Here is a 23,111-nt window from a genome sequence, read left to right on the forward strand (position 1 = left end):
GGTGGTAAATTGAAACCAGTGTAGTAATGTGTGTGTGTGTGTGTGTGTGTGTGTGTGTGTGTGTTTTGTTTGCCTCAGAGGAGTGGTGGTGGTGGTGGTGGTAGTGGTAGTGGTGGTGGTGGTCCAATATGGCTGCCAACATAAACACGACAACATTTGAATTCCAATTTTTTCCCCTTTTTTTCAGGATATTTTCAAATTTATTCTCGTAATTATTTTTTTTGAAGGAATTTAAATAAGCTATTATATATATTTCTTTATAGATAAGAATTAAATACGGTGGCCGAACGAAGTCGTTACGCCCCAATTCAAAAATATTTCAAATTTATTCTTATTTCGTTATTTACCTTGAAAAAAAAATTACGTAGATGAATATAATAAATTACTATCAAAAATATATAATAGAAAACGAAGCTGAAAGGACGAAAATCCGTTAGGGTTAAACAGCAATTCAACCCTTATTAAATATTACCTCAATTTATCTTCCGTTTTTGTCAACTTGAAGTAAAAAAATTCCCTTCAACAATACCTAACGACTCTATCCTGCCACAAATTACCATACAAGTGTAAGACGGTCCGTGGGTATTGGCCTGACTCCACTAACAAGAGCTACTACAGTCCCCTTCACTTGTGCGTTTACAGGGGCTCGTCACAGTCCCCTTCACTTGTGCGTTTACAGGGGCTCGTCACAGTCCCCTTCACTTGTGCGTTTACAGGGGCTCGTCACAGTCCCCTTCACTTGTGCGTTTACAGGGGCTCGTCACAGTCCCCTCACTTGTGCGTTTACAGGGGCTCGTCATATAGCCTTGGTACAGTCCCCTTCACTAGTGCGTTTACAGGCTCGTCACAGTCCCCTTCACTAGCACGTTGCTACAGGGCTTCGTCACAGTCCCTTCACACTTGTGCGTTTACAGGCTCGTCATATAAACTTTCCACAACTCATTATTTTTTTCAATGTTATAATATATTAATTCCATAGTATTTTTCCTACTGTGAGTTTCCTTCTGTCGACTGTAAACAAACACAGGGTTGCCACACTGCATAAAACCTGACGAGTCCCGTAAACGCACTAGTGAAGGGACTGTGACGAATCCCTGTAAACGCATAAGTGAAGGGGACTGTGACGAGTCCCTGTAAACGCACTAGTGAAGGGGACTGTGACGAGCCCCTGTAAACGCACAAGTGAAGGGGACTGTATAGTCCCTGTAAACGCACTAGTGAAGGGGACTGTGACGAGCCCCTGTAAACGCACTAGTGAAGGGAAGAGTTATACAATATGTGAATGACTTAGTGAAGTATTGAATAGCATCTCTTGGCGATAGTAAAATAATATAAATAAATAAACGCTGAATTAGGTTTGTAAATTTATATAGTACTAAGTTAACTTTGTATGTATGTATGTATGTATGTATGTATGTATGTATGTATGTATGTGTTTCGTTCCACTGGTTTGAAGTAATAGATTACATTAGTATCAGAGTCCCTTGAGTACGATGGCTTAATCCCTCGAGTACGATGGCTTAATCCTCGAGTACGATGGCTTAATCCTCGAGTACGATGGCTTAATCCCTCGAGTACGATGACTTAATCCTCGAGTACGATGGCTTAATCCCTCGAGTACGATGGCTTAATCCTCGAGTACGATGGCTTAATCCTCGAGTACGATGGCTTAATCCCTCGAGTACGATGGCTTAATCCCTCGAGTACGATGGCTTAATCCTCGAGTACGATGGCTTAATCCTCGAGTACGATGGCTTAATCCACTATTTTTTTTATCATTATCCCAAGGCATATTTACTGAAAAACAAGTGACGTCACTAACCGTTCTTCTAACCTCAATAACAGCGATCCGGTTTCAGAATCCGGACTGAAAACGTGAAATCCAGATTCATTGAAGCCAAGTGTCGTTTTGTTGACTGTATCTAACGAATTGAACCCCAAGAGGCGATCTAAACACATTTGAACCAAATGTTGTGTTTTTTCTGTGTTTTTCAAAGTAAATCGATGTTTTTGGGGGAAGGTTTAATTAGATATTTAGGATTTTAGGTTAAAACTTAAAACTCCTTCAATAATCCAAGAAAACTCAACCCTAATAAGTATGGTTTAGTTACTATTCAATGTGTCATACCATAATCTTCCTCGTGTCATATCATACCCTAATCTCCCTCTAATAGGATCTTTCTCCCTGTCTATATTCCTCCCGTCACGACACCATTACACCGTCACCTGGGGAAGCTATTACTGTCCATTTCTGTCACACGCTATGATACAAACCACACACTATTACTTTAACCTGAACCCTAGCTAAGAGGATTAACTTAACCTAACCTAACCTCACTAATCCCTGTATAACGAGATAATCTAACCTAACAAACGTCAACATGACCTAACCTAATCTAACTAGACCGTAACCTATCCCAACCAAACCCCAGCATAACCTAACCAAATCCTAACCCAACCAACTTAACCTAACCCAGCCAACCCAACCAACTTAACCTAACCCAGCCAACCTAACCCAACCAACTTAACCTAACCCAGCCAACCCAACCAGCTTAACCTAACCCAGCCAACCCAACCAACTTAACCTAACCCAGCCAACCCAACCAACTTAACCTAACCCAGCCAACCTAACCCAACCAACTTAACCTAACCCAGCCAACCCAACCAGCTTAACCTAACCCAGCCAACCCAACCAACTTAACCTAACCCAGCCAACCCAACCAACTTAACCTAACCCAGCCAACCTAACCCAGCCTTACCATAACAGGAATAACAGCCGAATAATACCAAGAACGCGGCCATTTGTCACTAATAAACTGGTTAGCGTCGTTCATTTGAGTTAGTTACCTTTACTACACTGAGCTGGTCACGTTCGCTATTTAATTCAGGATGAGTTACGTTCACTAGACTTAGTTAAAGTTCACGTGATTAAGTTAATTACGTTTGGATTAATTCAGGATAAGTTACGTTCACTATGACAATTAATGAAATCACGTTCGTTTCATTGGCTACGTTCATCAGGCTGTAGGGTAGGAGTAAATTGCGTTCATTAATTACAGTTGACCTGGCAGACAAATATGACCAACCCATCCGTTCTAATTACTTGACAAATGACTCGTCTATCAACACAAATTAAAAACTAATTAGGCCTATGGTTCATTAATTAGGCCTAAGAATCATTATTTAGGCCCAGGAATAATTAATTAGACCCATGAATCATTAAATAGGCCTAAGAATCATGAATTAGACCTACGAATCAATAATTAGGCCTATAAATCATTTAGACCTATGAACCATTAATTAGGCCTATGATTCATTAGGCCTATACCTTACATTATTACTATAAGCTATACACCAAAAATATAATGAATCGAAAACAGTTAACGAATCTCAATTAGCTATAATCTACTAATTAGTACTGATCCGATAACTGCTATCTTGTCCGGTAAAATAATGACGCCATCAGGTTCAAATATTTAACGGAAAATAACGGATTCTTTCTCCAAATAACCGATTCTTTCTCTCCAAATAACCGACTTTCTCTCCAAATAACCGACTTTCTCCCCAAATAACCGATTCTTTCTCCAAATAACCGACTTTCTTTCCAAATAACCGATTCTTTCTCCTAATAACCGACTTTCTCTCCAAATAACCGACTCTTCCTCCAAATAACCGACTCTTCCTCCAAATAACCGACTTCCTCTCCAAATAACCGACTCTTTCTCCAAATAACCGACTCTTTCTCCAAATAACCGACTCTTTCTCCAAATAACCGACTCTTTCTCTCCAAATAACCGACTCTTTCTCTCCAAATAACCGAGTCTTTCTCTCCAAATAACCGAGTCTTCCTCCAAATAACCGAGTCTTCCTCCAAATAACCGACTTCCTCTCCAAATAACCGACTCTTCCTCCAAATAACCGACTCTTTCTCCAAATAACCGACTCTTTCTCCAAATAACCGACTTCCTCTCCAAATAACCGACTCTTTCTCCAAATAACCGACTCTTTCTCCAAATAACCGACTTCCTCTCCAAATAACCGACTCTTCCTCCAAATAACCGACTTTCTCTCCAAATAACCGACTTTCTCTCCAAATAACCGACTTTCTCTCCAACGTCAAAATGTAACATATTAGTCGTGTTAATTTAGGAAAATGTTACATATATTCTGTATTTACGATGGTGTTATGAAATACAGGGAACAAGGTGGTGGTGGTTGTTGTTGTTTATGTAATTTGGATTTCAGGAGGACTGTAAACCTATCGACACAACCAGTGAACGTGATGGGAATTTCAGTGATGGTGAACGTAACTTAACTGTAATGCCTTGTATAGTTAATGATGGGTGAACGTAAGGTGGTTATGTAACTGATGAACGTAAGGTGGTTCTGTAACTAACTGGTGGTGAACGTAACGAGTCTTATATTAATGATGGTGAACGTAAGGTGATGCTGTAACTGGAGAACGTAAGGTGATGCTGTAACTGGTGAACGTAAGGTGGTTATGTAACTGGTGAACGTAAGGTGGTTATGTAACTGATGAACGTAAGGTGGTTCTGTAACTAACTGGTGGTGAACGTAACGAGTCTTATATTAATGATGGTGAACGTAAGGTGATGCTGTAACTGGTGAACGTAAGGTGATGCTGTAACTGGTGAACGTAAGGTGGTTATGTAACTGGTGAACGTAAGGTGGTTCTGTAACTAACTGGTGGTGAACGTAACGAGTCTTACATTAATGATGGTGAACGTAAAGCGATTCTGCAACTGGTGAACGTAAGGTGGTTATGTAACTGGTGAACGTAAGGTGATGCTGTAACTGGTGAACGTAAGGTGGTTATGTAACTGGTGAACGTAAGGTGGTTCTGTAACTAACTGGTGGTGAACGTAACGAGTCTTACATTAATGATGGTGAACGTAAAGCGATTCTGCAACTGGTGAACGTAAGGTGATGCTGTAACTGGTGAACGTAAGGTGATGCTGTAACTGGTGAACGTAAGGTGGTTATGTAACTGGTGAACGTAAGGTGGTTCTGTAACTAACTGGTGGTGAACGTAACGAGTCTTACATTAATGATGGTGAACGTAAAGCGATTCTGCAACTGGTGAACGTAAGGTGATGCTGTAACTGGTGAACGTAAGGTGGTTCTGTAACTAACTGGTGGTGAACGTAACGAGTCTTATATTAATGATGGTGAACGTAAGGTGATGCTGTAACTGGTGAACGTAAGGTGATGCTGTAACTGGTGAACGTAAGGTGGTTCTGTAACTGGTGAACGTAAGGTGGTTCTGTAACTAACTGGTGGTGAACGTAACGAGTCTTATATTAATGATGGTGAACGTAAAGCGATTCTGTAACTGGTGAACGTAAGACGGGTAGATAGACAGAAAGACAGACAGACAGACAGACAGATAGATAGATTAATAGACATTAATACAGTATACAGAAAAAAATTACAGAAATTCTTAAAACAAATTAATTTCGTTGGTTTTAAAATTTACTGTTAAAAACATGTAAAATAAAAATCGCTAAAATCTTTGTTAAAATAAGAACCTCATTTTAACCTGTGAATATTATAATTTAACACCTGTCTAACATTAAATTTATATGAAATTAACTAAACTTTCACAAAATATCAAAAATATCGTCTGAGAATTCACAAAAGCCTTTTTTTTACCAATATATTTCAATAATTCATAAATTCAACTTATGGTATTCACTAATTTTTTTTATATATTTTTGTGTTCTGAAATACAAAAAATAGCTTTATATTTTTCAGGGGGTCAAAAATAGCCGTGAAAGTTTGGCTATTTGATTTCAATTTTATGTTGCTGAACGATCTTGAACATAAGCTGAATAATGAACGTATATTCAGTTGAACTTTTAAACGTAAGTCGGTAAAAATGGTGAACGTAACTTGAACGTAACTTGAACTTTGGTTAGGTTAGTTTTGGTTAGGTTAGGTTAGTTAATAGTAGTGAAATACAACAATCTCACTTAGTTGCTGGGCCGGTAAACGTAACTTCTTGTCCTGAGTTCGCTAGGAAAGCAATCCCAGCAGGTCTTAACTAGGAAAATAAAATCCTAGGACACCTCAGCTAGGAAAAATCTTCTAGAACAGATCTCAACTAGGAAAACGCACCTAGGAGACCTCAGCTAGGAAAACGCTCCTAGGATAGACCTCAGCTAGGAAAACGCGCCTAGGAGACCTCAGCTAGGAAAACGCCCCTAGGAGACCTCAGCTAGGAAAACGCCCCTAGGAGACCTCAGCTAGGAAAACGCTCCTCGGACAGACCTCAGCTAGGAAAAATCTTCTAGAACATCTCAAGCTAGGAAAATAATCCTAGGAGAGAGCTCAACTGGGCACACCCTTACCTAGCGTGAACAGAAGAGCAAACAACGGAAGCGTCAACAGGAACTTAAACAACAGAAGCGTCAACAGGAACTTAAACAACAGAAGCGTCAACAGGAACTTAAACAACAGAAGCATCAACAGGAACTTAAACAACAGAAGCGTCAACAAGAACTTAAACAACAGAAACGTCAACAGGAACTTAAACAACAGAAGCGTCAACAGGAACTTAAACAACAGAAGCATCAACAGGAACTTAAACAACAGAAGCGTCAACAGGAACTTAAACAACAGAAGCGTTAACAGGAACTTAAACAACAGAAGCGTCAACAGGAACTTAAACAACAGAAGCGTCAACAGGAACTTAAACAACAGAAGCGTTAACAGGAACTTAAACAACAGAAGCGTCAACAGGAACTTAAACAACAGAAGCATCAACAGGAACTTAAACAACAGAAGCATCAACAGGAACTTAAACAACAGAAGGTCAACAGAATAAACAACAGGAACTTAAACAACAGAAGCGTCAACAGGAACTTAAACAACAGAAGCGTCAACAGGAACTTAAACAACAGAAGCGTCAACAGGAACTTAAACAACAGAAGCGTCAACAGGAACTTAAACAACAGAAGCATCAACAGGAACTTAAACAACAGAAGCGTCAACAGGAACTTAAACAACAGAAGCATCAACAGGAACTTAAACAACAGAAGCGTCAACAGGAGACCCACCTTGACAGGGGATGAAGGTAACACCCGCTTACTTGTCCCCACCATCACCACTACCCACACCATCTCATTACATTAAATCACCTCAAACTACCCAATTAAATTACCCAAATCTGTAAAAAAAAAACTTAATCTGTTGATGTACGGAGAAGGAAATCCGGTTAAGACTTGGGTTTGTTGATTTTAACCGGATTTAACTTCAAGTACGCACTCTACAGGTAGGATGGTGGGAGGGGGTGGGAGGGAGGTCCGTCTCAGTGTGCCTCACCTTCCCGCTCAAACACTGAATTCTCTCTCAAACACTGAATTCTCTCTAAGTTGTTTTAAGTTATTAAGACAATGTATTAACTTACCTTATTCTTGAGTGTATGATGGGTGTTTCTCCCACGTGTGATGGTTGTGGTGTCGTTAACTCCGCGAGGGATTGTTTGAAGTTTTTATCAACACACGAGATAAGGTTTGGTTGGCTCTACCAAGACCACTTGTTTCTTATAACAAACAACTTGAGTACCACACCTGGGAGGGATGATTCTTGCCACAAATAATGACTAACAACACCTGTCACAACTACTCACACACCTGAGCCTCGACACTTTTTTAAGCCTTGTGATCTAACATTTCTTTAGATCTTAACATACCGTCGACATCAGTACAGAGCGAGAATAGAAGGGAGAAAGAGCAGCGCGCGGAGGTCAGCCTCACCACACTGCCAGCCACTGCTCGACTGAAGAGGGCGCACCAAGCGCGGCGCATTCAACTCCCGGCGCAGAAGGATACCAGTTACCATTTTACTGCTACTCACTAGCGAGGAAAAAAAAAACCTCAAATTTTGTTTCCAGAATATATTTTTTCACTACTAACGAGTATATTTCACCTCACGCTGCTGATCAAAACGTTGAATATTCCACGCGCTAATGATAGCTACACCATTGATGTCACCCACTCAGGAGCGGCACAACAGCTGTCTATGGACGTTGTGGCGTGTACATCAACACAACTACGTAAAAAGATGATGTTCACTATAGTAGTCCTCATGCCAATCTTATTCTCCGCCATAATGAGGCGGCGAGAACAAAAGAAGAGGAAAATATATAACAGTTATTGAGGATAATTTATCGTAGCGTTGGACCACGCCTACCCTGACCACTAGGGCGGCGGGAGGGTGGGGGGACGGGTGGTAGTGGGGGCAAGGTGGTAGTTGGGGGCAAGGAGAGGTAGTGGTGGTGTGGCTGGTGGAAGTAATAATTGCGTGTAGATGCAGTAGTGTGAGGGAAGGATGGTGTTAGCAGTGGATTGTTGTGGTGATGGTAGTAATACTAGAACCTGTGGTGGAGTATATAGTGATGCTAGTAGGAATGGTGGTAGCTGTTTGTATACATTGTGTAGTGTTGATTGCTTACCAGTGGCTAAAATAGTGGTGTATGAAAGACACACACACACACACACACAACCACACACACACACACACACACCACACACACCCACACCCCCACACACACACCCCCCCCACACACACACACCCCACACCCACACACACACACACACCCCCCGCCCACACACATCCCCACACACACCCCCACACCCACACACACACCCACTCACACACACACACACACACACTCACACACACACACACCAAACCCCCACACACCTCAACACCCCCACACACACCCCACACACCCCCACACACACACACACTCCACACACCCCCCACACACACACCCAAACATCATCACTACCAACAGTCAATTCGAACACCAATTCCGACAGCGATGACTGATGACCCTCCAAGTCATTTTATTTACTGCACTAAGAACCTGGCGACGAGTGGAGACGTGAGATATCTCTTTGAGGTAAAAGGAGAGATGTATTATTTAAGGAGAGTGGGGAGGGGAGGGAGGGGGGAGGGAGGAGGGGAGTGGGAGGGAGGGGAGTGGGAGGGGAGGGAGGGGGAGGGATGGAGAAGAGTGGGAGGGAGTGATAATTTGAACTCTGAGTGAAGCATTTAATGACGAGACTTGAATTATTATTGTGGTTCGAATTTTCTGTTTCAGTGGTGAGGTGGAGGGGAGGGGGGTAGGGAGGAGTGATGGAAGGGTGGCAGAGGAAGCGGTATGGGAGGTAAATGGGAAGGGAGAGGGGGGGTGGTGGTTAGGTTAGATGAGCGTTAGACTTAGGTTAGGTTAGTAAGAAGCAATATTTATTCCCGTCCATGGTGGTGAAGGTCTCTCCCACCACCACTAGGTCTCTGTCTCCCTCCTGTTTATGATATATTTATGTGATGGAACTACTGGGAGACGAGACGAGATGGGAGGAGAAGGGGTGAGGGGAGGGTGAGGGAGGGAGGAGAGGGATTGGAAGGAAAGATAGCTAAAGAGATGTGTGGTAGAGGGAGGGGAGGAACAGAGGTAGGGAGAGATAGAACTAATGGAGGGAAGGAAAGGAACTAGGAGGGAGAGAGAGGGGGGAGCGAGGCAGGAATGGAGAGAGGAAGCGAGGGAGAGAGGGAGGATGACGGGGCAGGTGTGTGTGTGTGTGTGTGTGTGTGTGTGTGTGTGTGTGTGTCACGCTCAACACTTGTATGCTCGGACATGCCAGGAATAATGTGTGAAACGGAGCAGGAGACAGCCACTCTACCCTGCCTTGAGGGACGCCAACACGCTGACCAAATACTCTACTATGAAGACTCCACATACAGTATATTGTCCCTTCAGTCATACATGCTTATTAACTTGTAGATACAATGGCTTATTTATACTACATGTTGTCAGAGAGAGAGAGAGAGAGAGAGACAGAGAGAGGACAGAGACAGACAGACAGACAGACAGACAGACAGACAGACAGACAGACATCAAAATAAACTGCCCTCAACTGGCCAATCCCATCCGCTATTACCCCATCCACTTGCTTCAATAATTACTACCTAAAAAAAAAAACTCATTGAAATATTTTATGTAATTGCAATGTAAACTTATGGTTAGGTTAGGTTACAGGGCTTAGGTTAGGTTAGGTTTATTATTTGTTATGTGTTTGTGTCTCATAGTTCAATATGTTCATTTTATCACCTAATTCGTGCTAAGTGAACATGTTGAACCTAACCTAACCAAACCCAACCTAACACTAACCTAACACTAACTTACAAGGGTGACGGGAGAAAGATGGAAGACGAAGGCAGGAACTTTAAAATACATTATTCATGTTTTGTTTTTTTATTGTTTGTGGAGAACCAGAGAGAGAGAGAGAGAGAGAGAGAGAGAGAGAGAGAGAGAGAGAGAGAGAGAGACTACAAACTTTGCCAACTATGATCCATCACACGAGACCTACAACTTTCCCCAGCTTAAAGTCCTCGTCAAAATATATATATGTACACTTTTTTTGTACTTTTAATAAGAAAAAATATAAAGACAAAACACTATCCATTTTTATCTATATTTTATTTATATTGACACACACACACACACACACACACACACACACACACACACACACACAATAGGGGGACTGGGACTAGGGGGGACTAGCATGGGGAGGACGGGGTGCCAGATCGCCTGTAAAGACCTCCGTGTGTGTGTGTGTGTGTGTTTATGCCTCACACACACACACACTGTCAGCCCATCAGGATACTTATTGGATATCACTCAACATCCTGGTTATCCTGCACGCCCCTTGTAAGCCCACCAGACCATCCTCACCAAACGGCAGGTCCTGGGATATGTCTTTTGTCCCCAGATGGTCCTCATATCCTACCTACCACAATCTTCCCCAACTACCACAATTTTTCCTCAACTACCACAATCTTCCCCAACTAACCCCCACTTCCCCACCTACCACAAATGTTGGTTGGTTGTTGTTGTTGGTTGGGTTATTGGTTGTTGTTGGGTTTGGTTGTTGGGTTGGTTGGGTTGGGTTAGGGTGTTGCATCTTTAGGTTGAAATAAGCTGACGGGGTTAATCCTCAGGTGATCCGGTTAATTAACAGTCTGCTTACCTGGGCACACTGTAAACACAAACTGTGAAGATGTTACATAAACGTTCTGATCGACTTCGACAACTGACTTTATGTTCGACCTATCCGACCTCCGTACCAGATTAAACCTCCCTTATTCGACCTCATTATCAGAATAAACCTCCATATTCGACCTATCTTGCTATTTCACATCCTTCAACGTCTAGCCTCGACAGGAAGGATTCATCGACCCTTGTAGGATGAGAGAAGCGGCCGTGTTTACAATAGGATAGACACAGTGGGTAATATCCTGCCTGAGGGATCCCCGCCTAGGACCTGCCCCCCCTCTCCCCAAGGAACACCCAGGACCACTACCCAGCACTAGGACCCCCTCCCCTTCACTAGGAATTCCACCCTCACCTCCAGGACTCTCCACCACTCTCAGAACCAAAATCACCCACAGGAACCCATTAAACCACCCACAGGACCCCAAACCACCCACAGGACCCCAAACCACCCACAGGACCCCAAAATCACCCACAGGAACCCATTAAACCACCCACAGGAACCCAAAACCACCCACAGGAACCCAAACCACCCACAGGACCCCAAAACCACCACAGGACCCCAAAACCACCCACAGGAACCAAACCACCCACAGGAACCCAAAACCACACAGGAACCCAAACCACCCACAGGAACCCAAAACCACCCACAGGAACCCAAACCACCCACAGGAACCCAAACCACCCACAGGAACCCAAACCACCCACAGGAACCCAAACCACCCACAGGAACCCAAAACCACCCACAGGAACCCAAACCACCCACAGGAACCCAAAACCACCCACAGGAACCCAAAACCACCCACAGAACCCAAAACCACCCACAGGACCAAACCACCCACAGGACCCCAAAACCACCACAGGACCAAACCACGCACAGGAACCCAAAACCACCCACAGGACCAAACCACGCACAGGACCCCAAAACCACCCACAGGAACCCAAAACCACCCACAGGAACCCAAACCACCCACAGGAACCCAAACCACCACAGGACCCCAAACCACCCACAGGAACCCAAAACCACCCACAGGAACCCAAAACCACCCACAGGAACCCAAAACCACCCACAGGAACCCAAACCACCCACAGGACCCCAAACCACCCACAGGAACCCAAACCACCCACAGGACCCCAAAACCACCCACAGGAACCAAAACCACCCACAGGAACCCAAACCACCCACAGGAACCCAAACCACCCACAGGAACCCAAACCACCCACAGGAACCCAAAACCACCCACAGGAACCCAAAACCACCACAGGAACCCAAACCACCCACACAGGACCCCAAACCACCCACAGAACCCAAAACCACCCACAGGACCCCAAACCACCCACAGGAACCCAAAACCACCCACAGGAACCCAAAACCACCCACAGGACCCCAAACCACCCACAGACCCCAAAACCACCCACAGGACCCCAAACCACGCACAGGAACCCAAACCACCCACAGGAACCCAAACCACCCACAGGACCTCAAACCACCCACAGGACCCCAAAACCACCCACAGGACCCCAAAACCACACAGGAACCCAAAACCACCCACAGGAACCCAAACCACCCAGGACCAAACCACCCACAGGACCCCAAAACCACCCACAGGACCCCAAACCACCCACAGGACCCCAAACCACCCACAGGAACCCAAAACCATCCACAGGAACCCTAAAACCACCCACAGGACCCCAAAACCACCCACAGGACCCCAAAATCCACAGGACCCCAAAACCACGCACAGGAACCAAACCACGGAACCTAAACCACCCACAGGACCTCAAAACCACCCACAGGACCCCAAAACCACCACAGGACCCCAAAACCATCCACAGGAACCCAAACCACCCACAGGACCCCAAACCACCCACAGGACCCCAAAACCACCCACAGGACCCCAAAGCCATCCACAGGAACCCAAAACCACCCACAGGAACCCAAAACCATCCACAGGAACCCTAAAACCACCCCTCCTCCCCCTCCCTCAAAAACATCCTTCGTTTCTACAGGAGAGGAAGGACCGTTAGGACACGCCATCTCCTCCATCACTGCCCAGGAAAGATGATATCCTTTTCAGACTCGAACTTGAGTGTAAGTGCCTCCTCTAAGCGTCTCTGGTAAAGCCTTAGTGCCTCTCATAAGGATGTCTGGAGATGCCTTGGGGGGGGTCTTCATCATGGACATCCTAACCTAGCAAAGGATCTCAGGAGGGAGGTGTCCTATACAAAATGCTCAATCAGTGCTACCAACCGTATGTCCTTTGTTTGTTCAGTGTTACCAACGGTTGTGGAGTATAGTAGGCAGACAGAGAGACAGACAGACAGACAGACAGACAGACAGAGAGACAGACAGACAGACAGAGAGACAGACAGACAGACAGACAGACAGAGAGACAGACAGAAAGAAAAATAGATAGACATAGAGACACATTGGAGAGAGAGTTAATCCGATCAAAATCAAGGAGACAGTTTTACCCCAAGAAGTTTAACAAGACGTAGGCACTCACTTTACCCACAATACCGGAGGAGGAGGAGGAGGAAGAAGACAGGGAGGAGGAAGAGGAGGAGGAGGAGGTGGATGATGGGAGAAGAAGAAACAGGAAGGAAGGAAGGAAGGCAGGAAGGAGAAACACACTGAAGATAGAACAAGAGGCATCAAGACCTCTCTCTCTCTCTCTCTCTAATCTAGGTCAGGCTGGGGCCCATTAGCCCAACGGAGCCAATTATGGTGTTGTAGAGGTCACCTTTGGCTTAATTACCTAATATAATAATTTGGTGTATGGGTCATAGAGTCATTTCCTGCTAACCTCCACCTCCTCCTCCTCCTCCTCCTCTTTCTTCTTCTTCTCCTCTTCTCTTTCTTCCCTTACTTGCTTATCTCTCTCTCTCTCTCTCTCTCTGCCTTCGTTATGTATATTTGAGAGAGTATCGATACTGTTGACAAAGGATAAAGACAATGAGATTTTGACGAGATTATCTCTAAATATAAACTCATTATCTCTCTTCTCTCTCTCCATCACATTGAACTACCCTTGTTGAGCCCCCGGAAGCAGTTTTAAATCGCCCGTTTGATGCCGTGGTTTAGTTTAGTAATTAAATAAAGTTACTTTTACTGTCAATATCCGTCAGTTGGGTGGTGAGGTGATTTGTTATTGTGTTGTTGTGGTGGTGGTTGTTGTTGTTTGGTTGGTGGTGGTGGTGGTGGTTGTTGTTGTGGTGGTGGTGGTGGTGGTGGTGGTGGTGGTGGTGGTGGTTGTTGTTGGTGGTGGTGGTTGTTGTTGTGGTGGTGTTGTGGTGGTGGTGGTGGTGGTGGTGGTGTGGTTGGTGGTGTTGTTGTTGGTGGTGGTGGTGGTGGTGGTGGTGGTGGTGGTGGTGGTGGTGGTGGTGGTGATGGTGGTGTGGTGGTTGTTGTGGTGTTGATGATGGTGGTTGTTGTTGTTGATGTTGGTGATAGTGGTAGCGGACGATAGCACAATAACATGGGCGGATGATGATGATAATGGGCGGTGTTAGTATTAGGTAATGGGCGGTGGTGGGCGGCGGTGAGGGGGGATGGGGTGAGGGGGGTGAGGGGGTGAGGGGGTGAGGTGGGTTGGTTGGCAAAGCTGGATCGTGGTTTGAATATTGTATACTTTAAAGGACGAAATACCAGCAGCCACTCTCAACACATGGGAGAGAGAGAGAGAGAGAGAGTCTGTTTTTCTCAAGAACATTTTTCAATACTTTTTATCTTCTAATAAACTTTAAGACGCCTGGCTGACCGTTGCCTGGCAGGAGGTGGGGAGGAGATGGTGGGGAGGAGGTGGTGGGAGATGGTAGGAGGAGGTGGTGGGAGGAGGTTGGTGGTGGGGAGGAAGTGTTGGGGAGATGGTAGGGAGGAAGAGGGGAGGTATTGAGGAATGGGAAAGAAATGGGGAGGAGAATGTGAGAAGAAGCTGATGGGGAGGAGATGGGGAAGTGTTTAAAATGGTGGGGGAGGAAAGGTGGGGAGGAAAGGTAGGGAAGTCAAGTGAATTGGCGGAGAGAAGAGATTCGCAGAAATTACAAAAAAAAAATCCCCAAACATAATAACAAAAAAATGTTGCAAAAATCAGGTAAAATGTTGCAAAAAATTTAAGGTCTCGGCAAAAAAAAAAAAATACTTGCAAAAATTGACAAGCATTACAATGGAAAAAAAATGGCACAAGTTGAAAATAAAAGGAAAAATAAAAAGAAACTGTTGCAAAAGTTGACCAAAACATTGCAAGAGGATTCAATGGGGGACGAAGCCAAAAGACATACACTAAACATAAACTAAACGATGATAAAAATGTCTTTCCTCACGTTCAGAAATACTTGCAAGAAATTACAAAAAAATACCCCAAACTTTAATCTGGCTGGCGAGGAATTTTTATCAAGCCGTCACGAGAGTAAATAAAATGTGTAGCTCTAGCAAATAAACAAACTCGTGGGAGAGATGCCCCCCAAAAAAATAAATAAAAGTAAATTTGCTTGCATGTTTACGAGATATTTGCATAATCACACCTTAATGAAAAGAAATGGAAAGAAATTGGAAAATAAATCAATCCTGGATATTTACGTGTTGTGTGATGAGTCTGATACGAGGGGGTAATACTTGGACCTCACATGACTGATTGGCCACCATACACCACACACACACTATACTAACCCTTCAGTACACAAGGTTACTAAATGGCCGGCACTATACTTGACCACCACACACCACACACACACTATACTAACCCTTCAGTACACACGGTTACAAAATGGCCGGCACTATACTTCACCACCATACACCACACACACACTATACTAACCCTTCAGTACACAAGGTTACTAAATGGCCGGCACTATACTTGACCACCACACACCACACACACACTATACTAACCCTTCAGTACACACGGTTACAAAATGGCCGGCACTATACTTCACCACCTCCACACCCCAACTATAAAATCAGGTACCCATTTACACCTGGGTCGACTAGGAGTACCTGAGGATAGACCCAGCTACCTCCAGGACTAAGGGGTGAATATTGTATCCACTCTGCCACCGCACACCTAAAATACCAGACTCATTTCCCATCCTAAACGTTCCTGGTTCGATCCTAAGGGCACCTATAGTCCAGCCAATTGTCATAGATGCAAGTGGCTGTGGTCGAGAGGAAACAAATACTCAACTCCTAACCTAAGAGTCTCTAGTTCGATCCCCTCCCGTGGCACCTGTAGTCCACCCCTCTATAAACAGGGACCAGGATCTCAGCCACGAGGACAATATGACACTAAAGTTATGAGATATCTGAGAATGCCGCGGCCATCCTCCTCCTCCTCACAGCCGCTGAGTAACTGCCGGGGAATTTCATCTTCTCTGGCAAGTATGTGTATAAATTTGAGTGCCAGAGTGCCAGAGTGCCAGAGTTACAATAAGGTTCCCTCACCCAGCCAGAGATACAATATGACCTCTCCAGTCCAGTCCAGTCCAGCAGAGCCCAACCTAACCTAACCTAACCTAACCTAACCCAACCCAACCGAATGTAAGGTATATAGGTAGGTCTCTCTCTCTCTCTCTCTCTCTCTCTCTCTCTCTCTCTCTCTCTCATTCATTCTTACTGCTGTAATAGATGTGTTAAGTTAAGTTTGGGTGGGTGGGTGGGCGGTACTATGAGGTGGAGGTGGTGAGAGGGTAGTTGGTTGGGTGAGTGGGTCAGGTGGGTGGGTCAGGTGGGTGGGCGGTACTATGAAGTGGGTCTCTTAAGATTGGCGCGAGCGACCTACATTTTCGCAAGTGCTCGACGGTGGTGGTGATGACAGTGGTAGTGGTGGTAGTAGTAGTGGTGGTGGTGGTAACAGTGGTAGTAATGGTGTTTGTTGCCGTAGTAGTGGTGGTAATGGTGCTGCTGCAGTAGTAGTAGTAGTAGTAGTAGTAGTAGTAGTAGTAGTAGTAGTAGTAGTAGTAGTAGTAGTAGTAGTAGTAGTATATAACCTTCCAAACACAAACAAACTCGCCCCACTAACTCACAACCTAACCAAACCAAACCTAACCGAACCTAACCTAACCTAACCTAACCTAACCTAACCAAACCTAACCTAACCAAACCTGCCTTAAGTGATGTACAATTTATAGAATAACACTGTGTACACCTTATGCTGAATGACGCTTGTATACCTGTGTGTGTGTGTGTCTGTGTGTGTTACCTATGTGTACCTGTGTGTGTGTTACCTGTGTGTATACCTGTGTGTGTTACCTATGTGTACCTGTGTGTGTGTGTGTTACCTGTGTATACCTGTGTGTGTTACCTATGTGTACCTGTGTGTGTGTGTGTATGTTACCTGTGTGTACCTGTGTGTATGTTACCTGTGTATACCTGTGTGTGTACCTAAGCGGATGTATACAATTTGTGGCGTGAAAGTGTGTCAAGGGAGATTTATTTCGTGCTGAGTAAAGTTGCCTTTTAATGGTCTGTTGGACCTCGTGCAGAACCACTAGGTTAGGTTAGGTTAGGTTAGGTTAGGTTAGGTTAGGTTAGGTTAGGTTAGGTTAGGTTAGCGTGGACGAGAGGATAGCTAGGTGGGCAGTGGCTTATGGGGATGATGGAGGAAGAAGAGGAGATGGATGACTGCAAATGAGGAGAAAAGTGGATGATGGATGAAGAGGAAGAAACGGATGGTAGTAAATAAGGATCAAGAGGAAACGAATGAAGAAACAAGAGAAATAGTTAATAGTAAATGAAGAAAAAGATTAAAGAATGAATTAAATTTCTCTAACTTTCACCCACCTGGCAGAGAGAGAGGGCTTGACCTCAATAGTGGAAATAATAACACGATTAAAAAAAATAGAAGAGAATAACATAAGAGAAATAATAATCAAATAAATGGGTCAGGTATTTCCAGGTATTTCCAGGTACTTCCAGGTACTTCCAGGTATTCCATGTCATCACGTTTAGTAGAGTAGGTAATCATCTCTCTCTCTCTCTCTCTCTCTCCCTCTCCCTCTCTCTCTCTCTCCACCTCCCCACCACCACTTCCCCAGGATCTCCCAAGCCGGAAAACACCACTTACCATGAGTTGCCACTGACGTTTCCTGAGCATGGTTGAGCCACTAGTCTGCGCCACTACCCCGACTAGATCATTATCACCACACTAGGCCACTACCCCCCAGACAAGGCCAAACAGACCTACCCCAGACAAGGCCACTATCCCCAGACAAGGCCACTATCCCCACACCATACCAACATGGCCCACTACGCCACTATCGACTCGAAAGTGGGTTAGTCTGTGCCACTACCCTGGGCAGTAGCAATACCATCACCATCACCACCACCACTACCAATATACACCACACCACACCACACACCACCACAACACCACAACCACAACACCACCAACAATAACATTCCTTCGTATATGACAAAATTCCAATGGGACGAGGAACAATGGTGATGCCGGGGACGATAGCGACTTACACACACATATTGCAGGGGATACAATGGAACAACAGACACAATGTACCCAACCATGCCACGTACCCAGGTTAAAGAGGTTGCTTCTTCACCTCTCCCTGCCCAGCTGCTATGGAATCCTGGCAATGTTAAGGAGTTGTATTGATTTGTGTTGTATTTTGGGAGTTCTGTTGCAAGAGGAGTGGATGAGAGTGGATGAGAGTGGGTGAGTGTGGTCCTACTGCAAGTGGATGAGAGTGGGTGAGTGTGGTCCTATTGCAAGTGGATGAGAGTGGGAGAGTGCGGTCCTATTGCAAGTGGATGAGAGTGGGTGAGTGCGGTCCTATTGCAAGTGGATGAGAGTGGGTGAGTGGGTGAGAATGGACGAGTGGGTGAGAATGGACGAGTGGGTGAGAGTGGATAAGTGGGTACGATTGGGTGAGTGGATGAGATTGAATCTTGATAAGCTTTAGTTGGATTCCACGAAATAGTAAAAGACTACCACTACTACTACTACTACTATTACTACTACTACCTAAAACCAAACCCACTAGCCCCATCACAACTACCACCACTACGGCCCCTCCCCCCCCAAACCACGATCCCCCACAATCACCTTTACGACTACCAGCTTATCAGAAACACGTCCCGAGGGTCGTTAGTAGCTTAAGGTAGTTTGGTGTTGACCTGACCTGACCTGACCTGACCTGACCTCACTACCACAGGATCATACGTAACTTGAAACCCTCACAGGTGACTTATGTAGGTGGCAACACACACACGCACACGCACACACACACATACACACACACACACACACACGAAGCCTCTTGATGGACGATGGCATACACTCGAGGCACTTACGCATCGGAGAATAAGCGACTATAAACATCACTGACCGCGCCTCGGAGTTTAAGCGACCCAAACATTACCGGACCTTCGCTAGGGAAAGGAAGTACTGTAGTGTGTGTGTGTGTGTGTGTGTGCGTGCAATCACCCACACCTGTATAAAGACATTTCAGGATGTTTCTTCGTTACTGAATAGAGATGCAGTATTCTTGAAGCCATTATGTAAAAAGCGACCAAAGAATCAGTAGATGTGTCTCTCGGGGTGTAAGCGATCCAAACATTACTAGACACCCGTCGGAGAGTAAGCGACCAAAACAACAAATCTCTCAATAAAAACAACCTAAAACAACAACCTCCCAAAATAAGGAATTAAGCGATCAAAACAAAATTCCTTCTCCCCTTCCTTTTCCTTCCCGCCCGCCCGTCGTAGTAGTAGTGTAACCGACCAAAACATTAGCGGGGGGGATGAGGATCGTATCGCTCTCGGCTCCTACACGGGGTAACATTCCTAGACTTGGCCAGAGTTCAACACGGCGTCATGATATACGGCAGCATTAAACGGGGAGCAGCAGATTCACTCGGTCTCTGGCAGAAAATGATTAATAGAATCATCTCCTTGAGTGAGTCACAGTTTCAAAAGCCATTATCTCCAAGTTCCAGTGTGTGTGTGTGTGTGTGTGTGTGTGTGTGTGTGTCCACTTCCAACATTAACTTTAACCATTTCCAATATTTACAGTCACTAAAATAACACAATAACAGAAATATAACAAAGAACAATATCTCTAATTGTTCTAACTGCACAGGGACTTTTCAATCACCTAAATGTACAGGGACTTTTCAATCACCTTATATAATGCACGTCTCTCCCTCTTGGCTGGACATCTACTCAGAGATCACGGTGATAATCTTCACAAGTCGTCCGGAGACACGACCTTACCTGTCGAACCCTGCAGGTGATAATTCTCAGGTGTGCAGAGTAAACATGAGGTAAATCTCGCTGTCATCTGTAACAATATGAACACAACACCACTGGGGGTTGTAAGGGAGGGGAGGGGTGGTTGGGGAGGTTGTTAGAGGTGGTGTGTGGGAGGTTGTTGGTTATGTGAGGTTGTACTGTGGAGGTAGTTGTGTGGGGGGTTGTACTGTGTGGGGTTGTAGTGTGGTGGTGGTTGTGTGAAGGTTGTAGAACGATAAGCAAACAAAAAACAAATGTAAACAACATCTACAGTACATGTAATCAAGAGCTATTGAGCGGCGTGGCGGGAAGCTGCGCGCGCATATGTAAACACAACCAACATGGGTTTCGCGCCCTTTTTTTCCCGCGTTTTACCCCCCTCTCCTCCCCCGGGCGATAAAGGGCGTGAACCAGCGGACTGAACAAGAGACAATGACTCCCCGGATTCTCAGTATCTCGTACGGTAGATTTCCTTTTTGTCGGAAGTTATTATTAGAGGATGACTTGTGTTTCCAGGACCTCAGTGGCCTATGGTGATACTTGAGGCCAGCTATCACTCGACCTCAATTGCCTTATGATGATACTTGAGGCCAGCTATCACTCGACCTCAGCTTACACGAACCGATACTTGAGGCCAGCTATCACTCGACCTCAATTGCCTTATGATGATACTTGAGGCCAGCTATCACTCGACCTCAGCTTACACGAACCGATACTTGAGGCCAGCTATCACTCGACCTCAGCTTACACGAACCGATACTTGAGGCCAGCTATCACTCGACCTCAGTTTACACGAACCAATTTCCTATATTCCTACATTCTAAAATAAAACAACTTACGATCCCCTGATGAAACTTACGACATTAATTCTTAAGAGTGTCGTAGTTAACTTAAGTATAACAGCAATAATCTTACGTGTATTTAAGAGAGGAAATTTAACGTAAGAACTTAAGAGAAGAATTAGTAAAAGAATTAATCCTTGTCTGGAGGTTGGCCCCGTGTGTGTGTGTGTGTGTGTGTGTGTGTGTGTGTGTGTGTGTGCGTGTGTGTGTGCGTGTGCGTGTGTGTGTGTGTGTGTGTGTGTGTGTGTGGGGGTCGTTCAGGGATTTACTACACCACATTAGGAATTTGATAAGAATTAAGAGGTCATGAACTCCTTACTGCTAATAACACACCTGACACACTAACACACCTCTTTCATTCTAGTCCCCAATTCTACCCTCTATCCATTACTACTCTACCCTACAGTACACACATGTACTCACCCCTATACATCATCAAGTGTAGCAGAACCAACAAAATTTATGTATTTATAGGTGGGGGGAGTTGGGGGTAGGGGAAAGAAGAGATGAAGGGGAGTAGGAAGGATGAGGGGATGAGGGAGGGGAAGTGGAAAGAAAGGGGTGAGTAGAGAGAGGATAGTGGAGGGAGAGGGGGAGTAGGTGGAGGGACGAAGGGAGTGGGTACAGATGGTAAAGGGGTTGGAGGGGAGTGAGGAGAGATGGAGTGGGGAGGGGGTGGAGTGAGGAGAGAAGGAGTGAGGGAGGGGGAGGGGGGGTGATGTCTCACATTTACATATAGAACAGGAAGATGTATGGTGTTCTGTTTAAACCATTATGGAGCTGGTGGTACGGGGGGGGGAGAAGGGAGGGGGAGAGAGGAGAGGGGGAGAGGGGGGAGGGAGAGAGATGGAGGAGGGGAGAGGGGAGGTGAAGGAGGATGGGTTTTGGGGATGGGCGGGAAGGTGGGGAGGGACAGAGGGGAGGAATGGGGAGGAAGGAAGAAGCAAGAGAAAAAAGGTTAGAGGGAAGTATCGAGGAGAGGGAAGGAGAGGGGGGGAGTCTTAAGAAGACAGGTGGGGGGGAAGGGAGGAGGACAGAGGAAGTGGGGGTAAGAAGGGGTGGGGGAGGGAAGGGGGTAGTGAAAGGGAGAAGGAAGAGACGGGGAGGATAATTAAGCAAACAAAGCGACAGGTGACGGAAGAAGAGGAACAGAAGTTGTGGAAGGGTGGAGAGGGAGGATGGGGGAGAGGAGGATGGGGGGAGAGGGAGGATGGGGGGGGGGAGGGAGGATGGGGGGGAGAGGAGGATGGGGGAGAGGAGGGATGGGGGAGAGGAGGGATGGGGAGAGGAGGAGGATGGGGGAGAGAGGGAGGGGATGGGGGAGAGGGAGGATGGGGAGAGAGGGAGGATGGGGGAGAGGAGGAGGATGGGGGAGAGGAGGGAGGATGGGGGGGAGGAGATGGGGGAGGAGGGATGGGGGAGGGAGGATGGGGAGAGGGAGGATGGGGGGGGAGGAGGATGGGGAGAGGGAGGATGGGGGAGGGAGGGATGGGGGAGGAGGGAGGGATGGGGGAGAGAGGGAGGGGATGGGGGGAGGAGGATGGGGGAGAGGAGGGGATGGGGGAGGAGATGGGGGAGAGGAGGATGAGGGAGAGGGAGGGATGGGGGGAGAGGGGAGGATGGGGGGAGGGAGGATGGGGGAGAGGAGGATGAGAGGAGGATGGGGAGAGGATGGGGGGAGGAGGATGGGGGAGGAGGATGGGGGAGGAGGATGGTGGAGAGGAGATAGGGAGGAGGAGATGTGAGAGGAGATGAGGGATGGAGGTGAAAAGCTTGCAAGTGAGGATTATGTTGCCTCCACCTCCTACACCTTCTCTTCGTTCTACACTCTTCACCAGTAGAAATCTCCTCCTTCCTCTACCTCCTTCCTCTACCTCCTTCCTTCTCCTCCTTCCTTCTCCCTCCTTCCTTCTCCTCCTTCCCTATCTCCTTCCTTCT

The 23,111-nt window shown here is 45.8% G+C and overlaps 2 protein-coding genes across 10 annotated transcripts in view; one reads left to right on the forward strand and one right to left on the reverse strand.

Moving 5' to 3' along the window:
- The window catches only part of LOC121855095 (fasciclin-2-like), a 120,825-nt gene extending 113,015 nt beyond the window's left edge, over positions 1-7,810 (reverse strand). For 7 of the 9 annotated variants that reach the window (XM_042349932.1, XM_042349931.1, XM_042349935.1 and 4 more), the window contains exon 1: positions 7,430-7,810. The gene's annotated coding sequence lies outside the window, so the exon portion shown is untranslated. The remainder of the gene's footprint in view (positions 1-7,429) is intronic. The other 2 variants (XM_042349930.1, XM_042349933.1) reach the window with 1 other exon arrangement.
- A 1,038-nt stretch (positions 7,811-8,848) lies between these two features.
- On the forward strand, positions 8,849-13,049 carry LOC121855099 (proline-rich protein 2-like). The gene is made up of 2 exons (XM_042349938.1): positions 8,849-8,911; positions 11,526-13,049. The coding sequence occupies exons 1-2, from the start codon at positions 8,849-8,851 to the stop codon at positions 13,047-13,049; spliced, it is 1,587 nt and encodes a 528-aa protein (XP_042205872.1).
- Positions 13,050-23,111: the final 10,062 nt, after the last annotated feature.

Source organism: Homarus americanus, unplaced genomic scaffold (genome assembly GCF_018991925.1).
Source record: "Homarus americanus isolate GMGI-L3 unplaced genomic scaffold, GMGI_Hamer_2.0 scaffold6565, whole genome shotgun sequence".
NCBI lineage: Eukaryota > Metazoa > Arthropoda > Malacostraca > Decapoda > Nephropidae > Homarus > Homarus americanus.